Consider the following 9,485-nt stretch of genomic DNA (forward strand, 5'->3'; position numbering starts at 1 on the left):
GGCTTCCTACCATTTCTAAAACCATCATTCCATAACTATAGACATCTGACTTGTGAGAAATCCCTCCAAAATTTCTACAAAATACCTCGGGAGCTATATACCCAACAGTCCCTCTTGCACCGACCATTGATATAGTACTCTTTTCTCTAGGGCATATCTTTGCAAGGCCAAAATCAGAAATTTTTGGGCAAAAGTTCTCATCCAAAAGAATGTTGTGAGGCTTTATGTCAAAATGCAAAATTTGTGTGTTGCACCCTCTGTGCAAATACTCTAAGCCTCGTGCAATGCCGATAGCAATCTTGTATAATGTTTCCCACCCCAGTTGATGATTAGAACTTGAAGGATTTCTTTTATATATGAACTTCTCAAGAGATCCATTAGGCATAAGCTCATAGATAAGAGCTCTTTTAGAACCCTCAAAGCAAAAGCCCTTAAGAGTGACAATGTTAACATGGGAGGTCCTACTAATGCTTGCAACTTCGTTAATGAATTCCTCTCCATTACCTTTCGAATTATTCAAAACCTTCACTGCCACAAAACAACCATCTTGTAACTTCCCCTTATAAACACTACCATAGCCCCCTTGGCCTAATTTATCATTAAAGGACTTGGTCATTGTCTTTACATCTGAACTAACTGTAATTCTCTCTTATCGGCATTGCACGAGGCTTAGAGTATTTGCACAGAGGGTGCAACACACAAATTTTGCATTTTGACATAAAGCCTCACAACATTCTTTTGGATGAGAACTTTTGCCCAAAAATTTCTGATTTTGGCCTTGCAAAGATATGCCCTAGAGAAAAGAGTACTATATCAATGGTCGGTGCAAGAGGGACTGTTGGGTATATAGCTCCCGAGGTATTTTGTAGAAATTTTGGAGGGATTTCTCACAAGTCAGATGTCTATAGTTATGGAATGATGGTTTTAGAAATGGTAGGAAGCCAAAAGAATATTGATGTTAGTGTTGATTTAACTAGTGGGATATATTTTCCACATTGGATTTACAAGCATCTTGAACAAAATGAAGAATTAGGACTGCAAGGCCTTTTAAATGAAGGAGATGAAGACAATGCAAGGAAGATGATAATAGTGAGTTTGTGGTGCATACAATTTGATCCATCAAATAGACCATCAATGAGTAGAGTGGTGGAAATGTTGGAAGGGAGTCTCGAATCTTTGCAAATCCCCCCCAAACCTTACTTGTCTTCTCCCTTAAGATCACCGATAGGTTCTTCCACTATAATGGTGTCAATGCAATATGATTCTATGCACTAAAATCCACCCCTTCTTTCAAGGGAAACTTTGAGTCTAGGAGGTAATGAACTTTGTGAAATGTATTTATTTCTAGCTTGTCAATGAACATCTTTTCTTTGTTGATTAAAATATTTGATGAAACTTGACTTTATGGCCTTCACAGTGAATTAGTAATGCCAAAAGTCTAGCAGTATTTGAGAACTATGGTTTTTGTATATTTGGGAGCAATTTATTTAGTTTTTTACTGAAATTTTTTGTTGAAAGTATACTAAAATATAATTATACTTTAAACAAGTGAGAAAAAAAAAAAAAAAAAGAGCTTTTAAAAAGCATATAAAAGTCAAAAAGCAAAATGTTAGCTAATAAATTAGTCCCAAGCATACAAAATTACCCATACTAAGACTTGAGTATAAATATAATTCAAAACTAAAAGGAAAGTTCTATGTTTCTTAAAAAAAAAAAAAAAGACTAGAAAAACTTTTCTTAAAAATTAGTACACATCACGTTTGATACATTTTTTCCAAAAATTAGTACAGCAGTTTACTTCTTTTCAAAATCCAAAATCTTAACTTCTTAAAAATCTTTTCTTGTGTAATCTCATTAACAATAGACAAATTCAGATTTAAAAATTATATAAAACGTTGTTGATGCCCACTTTTGACAAAAGGTCCCATGGCAGAAGAAGCCCAACAATATGAAGAAAATGGGAAGAGAAAATAGTAAAGCAAATGCCAGCAGATCGGAATGGTAGGAATAATGGTTAGCATGCCCACGAAAATGGGCCGAGGAAGCCTAAGGAATGAAGTAGTAAACCTATGGGAATAATAAGAGGTAAAGGAGAAGTAAATGGGCTAGGGAAGCCCAAGAAATGAGTTAGTAAATTCATAAGGTTGATATAAAGGCCAATAAGCCCGAAAGGTAATAAGAGGTAAGGATATGGTAATTGGGTCGAGGAAGCCTAAAAGATTTAGCAAAAGCCCATGGGAGTAAAAGAGGTAAGAAGAAATAAATGGGCTGAGAAATCCCAAGGAATAAAATGGGTTGAGAAAGCTCGAGAAATGAAATGGGCTAGTATAGCAAGAATGTTGGCCAGTGAAGCCTAAAAGAAGAAAGGATGTAGAAAATGGACTGGCAGGAGCCTCAGCTCGTAAGCCCATGGGCAACAAAGAAATAAAAGAGAAGTGATGATATAGAACGAGCAGTGCAGTGGCATGGTAGGATCACCAGCCAAGAAGCCCACAGACATAGGAAAGAAGAGGAGATGGGCTAGGCAAAAAGGAGAGGGCCTACACCCAAGAAATGACCAGTCTAAAGAAGAGATGGAAAGTAGAGAACGTAAACCCAAAGGCCCATGTATCTTTCATGCCACAAGAGTTAAACAACTATCAGAACGTATAGCAGAATCAAACAAACGCGGAGGCAATGGAAAATGCGTGAAGGCTAGAAAAGTAATATATTTAGACGAAAGTAGAGCATACACATAGGGCCTAGGCACCACCTACTTGTACCCAGCCAATATAGGGGAGATGGGTTATGGGTCAAGGATATGAGAGGGTGTGGTTTGGTGGTGCGGAGAAGGCGAAGCCTATTTTGGGATTCCTGCTCAAACTTCTTTGGGAAGAAATGTCTTGCTGGGATGACATCCTCACCTAAAATAAGTAAATATAAGCTGGAACCACTAGATGTATGTCATACAGGTAGGTGAAGGACATGTTTAGCCCTTATCTAGATGAGAGTAGTGAAAACAAAGAGAGGTAAGAGAAAAGACAAACCACTTTTGTCTGGGAATAAGGCGTGGTGCAGCTAATACAATGTAGTGGTAGTAGCTGGGTAGCTGGCAAGCTAGTGGGTAGTCTTGGAAGGATGCCCACAACAAGTCAAAAGCAGTTGAGAGGTAAAAATGGTAAATCCTATAACAGCAGGTAGTATAAAAGGCCATAGTTGTGAACAATTAAAGAAGGAGGAACCACAACAAGAAATAGAAGTAGAACAGGGAAGAAAAAGAGAAAAAAAAAAAAAAAAAAGGAAAGACAGAGAAATCCAAGAAAAAACAAGAGTGATAGGAATAGAGGTATCTATCAATAGACTATCCATTCTCTAGTAAGCTAAGAATTCAAGTTGAAGCCATCTAGGTCATTTTTCCAAAGTGTGTAATCTCTATGGCAGGAGCCTTCTTTGAGGTTACCCATATTGGAGATTGGCTCCCTTTTTGGACTTGTGTTTGCTGAAAGGCTAAGCCTTTTTCTTTGGCAGACGAATCTTGCTTTTGGTTGACGAATGACTAACTTGTTACCTTATTACTGAACTATTTGCTGCAATTTTGTTACTCGTGATTATATTATTCTGCCACGACCTCATTATTCTCCTTTGTTGTGTTATTTATGCGTTATTATTATTTGTAAAGACATTTTAGTTATCTTGTCGAATTGTGTTTCCTGTTGTAATATTTGTAATAGTTGTTCCTGCTGTGAGCACGCTGTACATTTAAGGCTCCTGCCAAGCCGTGTCTACATGGAGATGGCCCAACTTGTGCACAAGCTAGCCTACGGTGTGTTTTACTTAGGCCAGTCCCAACTCTTTTACCTCAGAATCACAGGCTGTGGTACAGCAAAAGAAATCAAGCCCAAAAACACAAAAGGTCCACCACAAACCCAAAATAAAGAAAGAACCTCATCACATGTGCGAAGTGCGTGTGATGAGGTTAGCATCTACAATAATGAAATTCTTATATTCAAGGTATTTTAGAGTTAGTATTTTTCATGAAATTGTTAAATATACAATTAAAGGTCATATGAGTAACGAAAATGGATGACAAGGACATCAATATTGTCCTATTGTCCATTTTTGTCAATAATATAACTTGTCAGTATCTACCTACAACAAATAAATTCTTTATAAAATACTTAAACATTAAAAGTACCTAATATTACTGCACAACTTTGGTGCGATGATCACTTCACAAGTATAGATGCTTGTAGGGTATAAGGAGTAAGGCCGAAATTCAAGTCTCTAAGAGGGAGTTTCACCTATATATACACTTAGATTACATTAGATTAGAATTTCTATCTTGTTAAAAAAAAAAAAGAGCACCTTACGGTTAGGACAATTATGAAAACACAAACTATAAAGGATTAAAATGAAAATTTTAAAACATAACCAGCCAAAAATAAAAACAACCAAAATTTGAGGGCAAACAAAGTATTTTTAATCCACGTCAGCATTTGACAAATTCCTCGTTAATATACAATCTTCCAGAAAATAAAAAAACCTTAGAATTAATAAAAGGAGGGATGCTACGTCTACAACAATTTTACAACATTTTTACAACAAATCCTAATTGGTAGGTTGTTACTGGTTATTATTGTTGGGACAAAAACGTAATCTTAGTATTAGTTTCAAATTTGAACCAATAATAACTAACCACCTTTGATTTGTTGTAAAAATGTTGTAAAATTGTTGTAGACGTAGCATCCCTCTTAATAAAAACCGTCGTGTCTGCTCCAACTGGTCAAGCAGAGAAGCCGCCGGAGCCGCCGTTTGCCTGAGGTCGTGGACAAGAGGTTTGATTTTTTTTTTTTTTTTTTCGTGATTTTTTCATTTTCCCATTTTGGACTATGAAATATATTTGATAGTGTTTGTATTACATTAAAAAAAAAAAAAAAGACTAGAAAAACTTTTCTTAAAAATTAGTACACATCACGTTTGATACATTTTTTCCAAAAATTAGTACAACAATTTACTTCTTTTCAAAATCCAAAATCTTAACTTCTTAAAAATATTTTCTTGTGTAATCTCATTAACAATAGACAAATTCAGATTTAAAAATTATATTAAATGTTGTTGATGCCCACTTTTGACAAAAGGTCCCATGGCAGAAGAAGCCCAACAATATGAAGAAAATGGGAAGAGAAAATAGTAAAGCAAATACCAGCAGATTGGAATGGTAGGAATAATGGTTAGCATGCCCACGAAAATGGGCTGAGGAAGCCTAAGGAATGAAGTAGTAAACCTATGGGAATAATAAGAGGTAAATGAGAAGTAAATGGGCTGGGGAAGCCCAAGAAATGAGTTAGTAAATTCATAAGGTTGATATAAAGGCCAATAAGCCCGAAAGGTAATAAGAGGTAAGGATATGGTAATTGGGTGGAGGAAGCCTAAAAGATTTAGCAAAAGCACATGGGAGTAAAAGAGGTAAGAAGAAGTAAATGGGCTGAGAAAGCCCAAGGAATAAAATGGGTTGAGAATGCTAGAGAAATGAAATGGGCTAGCATAGCAAGAATGTTGGCCAGTGAAGCCTAAAAGAAGAAAGGATGTAGAAAATGGACTGGCAGGAGCCTCAGCTCGTAAGCCCATGGGCAACAAAGAAATAAAAGAGAAGTGATGATATAGAACGAGCAGTGCAGTGGCATGGTAGGATCACCAGCCAAGAAGCCCACAGACATAAGAAAGAAGAGGACATGGGCTAGGCAAAAAGGAGAGGGCCTACACCCAAGAAATGACCAGTCTAAAGAAGAGATGGAAAGTAGAGAACGTAAACCCAAAGGCCCATGTATCTTTCATGCCACAAGAGTTAAACAATTATCAGAACGTATAGCAGAATCAAACAAACGCGGAGGCAATGGAAAATGCGTGAAGGCTAGAAAAGTAATAGATTTAGAAGGAAGTAGAACATACACACAGGGCCTAGGCACCACCTACTTGTACCCAGCCAATACAGGGGAGATGGGTCATGGGTCAAGGATATGAGAGGGTGTGGTTTGGTGGTGCGGAGAAGGCGAAGCCTATTTTGGGATTCTTGCTCAAACTTCTTTGGGAAGAAATGTCCTGCTGGGATGACATCCTCACCCAAAATAAGTAAATATAAGCTGGAACCACTAGATGTATGTCATAGAGGTAGGTGAAGGACATGTTTAGCCTTTATCTAGATGAGAGTAGTGAAAACAAAGAGAGGTAAGAGAAAAGACAAACCACTTTTGTCTGGGAATAAGGCGTGGTGCAGCTAATACAATGTAGTGGTAGTAGCTGGGTAGCTGGCAAGCTAGTGGGTAGTTTTGGAAGGATGCCCACAACGAGTCAAAAGCAGTTGAGAGGTAAAAATGGTAAATCCTGTAACAGCAGGTAGTATAAAAGGCCATAGTTGTGAACAATTAAAGAAGGAGGAACCACAACAAGAAATAGAAGTAGAACAGGGAAGAAAAAGAGTAAAAAAAAAAAAGGAAAGACAGAGAAATCCTAGAAAAAACAGGAGTGATAGGAATAGAGGTATCTATCAATAGACTATCCATTCTCTAGTAAGCTAAGAATTCAAGTTGAAGCCATCTAGGTTATTTTTCCAAAGTGTGTAATCTCTATGGCATGAGCCTTCTTTGAGGTTACCCATATTGGATATTGGCTCCCTTTTTGGACTTGTGTTTGTTGAAAGGCTAAGCCCTTTTCTTTGGCAGACGAATCTTGCTTTTGGTTGACGAATGACTAACTTGTTACCTTATTACTGAACTGTTTGCTGCAATTTTGTTACTCGTGATTGTATTATTCTGCCACGACCTCATTATTCTCCTTTGTTGTGTTATTTATGCGTTATTATTATTTGTAAAGACATTTTAGTTATCTTCTCGAATTGTGTTTCCTGTTGTAATATTTGTAATAGTTGTTCCTGCTGTGAGCACGCTGTACATTTAAGGCTCTTGCCAAGCCGTGTCTACATGGAGATGGCCCAACTTGTGCACAAGCTAGTCTAAGGTGTGTTTCACTTAGGCCAGTCCCAACTCTTTTACCTCAGAATCACAGGTTGTGGTACAGCAAAAGAAATCAAGCCCAAAAACACAAAAGGTCCACCACAAACCCAAAATAAAGAAAGAACCTCATCACATGTGCGAAGTGCGTGTGATGAGGTTAGCATCTGCAATAATGAAATTCTTATATTCAAGGTATTTTAGAGTTAGTATTTTTCATGAAATTGTTAAATATACAATTAAAGGTCATATGAGTAACGAAAATGGATGACAAGGACATCAATATTTGTCCTATTGTCCATTTTTGTCAATAATATAACTTGTCAGTATCTACCTACAACAAATAAATTCTTTATAAAATACTTAAACATTAAAAGTACCTAATATTACTGCACAACTTTGGTGTGATGATCACTTCACAAGTATAAATGCTTGTAGGGTATAAGGGGTAAGGCCGAAATTCAAGTCTCTAAGAGGGAGTTTCACCCATATATACACTTAGATTACATTAGATTAGAATTTTTATCTTGTAAAAAAAAAAAAAGAGCACCTTACGGTTAGGACAATTATGAAAACACAAACTATAAAGGATTAAAATGAAAATTTTAAAACATAACCAGCCAAAAATAAAAACAACCAAAATTTAAGGGCAAACAAAGTATTTTTAATCCACGTCAGCATTTGACAAATTCCTCGTTAATATACAATCTTCCAGAAAATAAAAAAACCTTAGAATTAATAAAAACCGCCGTGTCTGCTCCAACTGGTCAAGCAGAGAAGCCGCCAGAGCCGCCTTTGCCTGTGGTCGTGGACAAGAGGTTTGATTTTTTTTTTTTGTATTTAGACTTTTTAGACCCATCTCGCCCCGCCCCTTTCCGTCCTTACCCCGCCTCACCTCGCATTGCTAAGAGTTATAATTGTAAATTTTTCATACCTAAAACCTTCTATTTTAAATAAACATATTAATATTAACTTATTTTTTCTACCAACTTGGTGCTTTACATTATTTTGTCATGTGTTATATTATAAGATATATTTTTTGTTTGTTTTGTTTTTATGATTATCTTGTTAAATACTTGGATATATTATTCAATTTTTTTTTTAAATTGATTTGATTTGATGGANATTTAGACTTTTTAGACCCATCTCGCCCCGCCCCTTTCCGTCCTTACCCCGCCTCACCTCGCATTGCTAAGAGTTATAATTGTAAATTTTTCATACCCTAAAACCTTACTATTTAAATAAACATATTAATATTAACTTATTTTATTCTACCAAACTTGGTGCTTTACATTTATTTTGTCATGTGTTATATTATAAGATATATTTTTTTGTTTTGTTTTGTTTTTATGATTATCTTGTTAAATACTTGGATATATTATTCAATTTTTTTTTTTAAATTGATTTGATTTGATGGAATAAATTTAGTTGTAATTTTGTATATTTTTATTAATGAAATAGGTTTCATTAAAAAAATTATACTAGTTGTAGGACAAATTAACAAAAATTAGAGTTTTACAGGCTGGGGCGGGGCTTTGCGGGGTCCCAAGGGTCGGGGATGAGGCAAGAAAATTTTCTCCGTCATGCGGGGTGGGGCGGGGAAGGGGCAAGACAAAATCTTGCGGGGTGGGGGTGAAGACCCCATCCTTTGGACCCGCCTTGCCCCATTGCCATCCCTAAGTTAATCCCATATGAGCACTTGTGATACAGTGAGAGAATTATTTTGGATAGGATAGAATTGCGAAAATTTTGGTACTAAGGCTTTGTAGTAATTGTCGTTGGGGTTTGATGATAAAGGATTGGTGGTGTATGTGTTATTTGTATTTTTTAGATTCTTTGCATATTAGATGTTAATTTTGTGGCGGGTGGGGTCGGTTGCCCGTTGGATTTACTAGCTAGAGGCGAGTTCATAGGAATTTTCTTTAAAAAGGTTCCCTATGTTATCAAAAATAAAAAAAAATGTTAATTTTGTGCGCGTTACTTTTATTATACATCCCGTGTGTTAGGTTGCTCCCATTTTTGCACCTTCTAAATCAAATTTGTTATGAGTTATAAAAAATAAAAATATAGGGGTTCCTTATAAAGAGAAAAACCACCAGGGTAGCAAAGGAAGTTCTGGCTCTCATTCATTTCAAGTCTTTGACTTTCCTCATTTGAATGCTAAATAGCAGTTTCTTTATGTGTTTTCTATGTTGGCTTTGACTGAAACTCAGAGACTCTTATGAGTGTTTGGCTTTGGGAAGCCTGGTGCAAGATTTAATGTTATTTTAAAAGCCAAATTGGACTAGGTGGTTTGATTAGTTTGACTGTGACCCACCCAGAAGTTGGTTTTCTAAGGGTAAAAACCAGGACTATCCATAAACTTGGTGATACCATTCTGACCAGTGGGATCATCCGACCTATAAACATTTTGAGGTTGAGCAGCTCTTTTGTGGATTTCAGGTTTTTATTATTATTATTATTATTATTTTTTTTGGGGGGGGGGGGGTGTTGGGGGGG

General features: G+C 36.3%; 2 protein-coding genes across 2 annotated transcripts in view; one reads left to right on the plus strand and one right to left on the minus strand.

Annotated features, from left to right (window-relative positions):
- LOC112001815 (PR5-like receptor kinase) overlaps positions 1-646 on the minus strand; it is a gene marked incomplete at its 5' end in the record, with an annotated part of 2,383 nt that extends 1,737 nt beyond the window's left edge. Inside the window, one exon of the mRNA XM_065760588.1 lies at positions 4-646. Coding sequence (XP_065616660.1) covers positions 4-646 — 643 coding nt within the window. The remainder of the gene's footprint in view (positions 1-3) is intronic.
- Positions 647-651: 5 nt separating this feature from the next.
- On the plus strand, positions 652-1,275 carry LOC112001816 (rust resistance kinase Lr10-like; the record flags this gene model as incomplete). The annotated part of the gene is made up of 1 exon (XM_024033994.2): positions 652-1,275. A coding segment is annotated over one exon (624 nt), but the record flags the coding sequence as incomplete, so codon positions are not given.
- Between the last annotated feature and the right edge of the window lie 8,210 nt (positions 1,276-9,485).

This window comes from Quercus suber, unplaced genomic scaffold, assembly GCF_002906115.3.
Source record: "Quercus suber isolate HL8 unplaced genomic scaffold, Cork oak 2.0 scaffold_373, whole genome shotgun sequence".
Taxonomy (NCBI): domain Eukaryota; kingdom Viridiplantae; phylum Streptophyta; class Magnoliopsida; order Fagales; family Fagaceae; genus Quercus; species Quercus suber.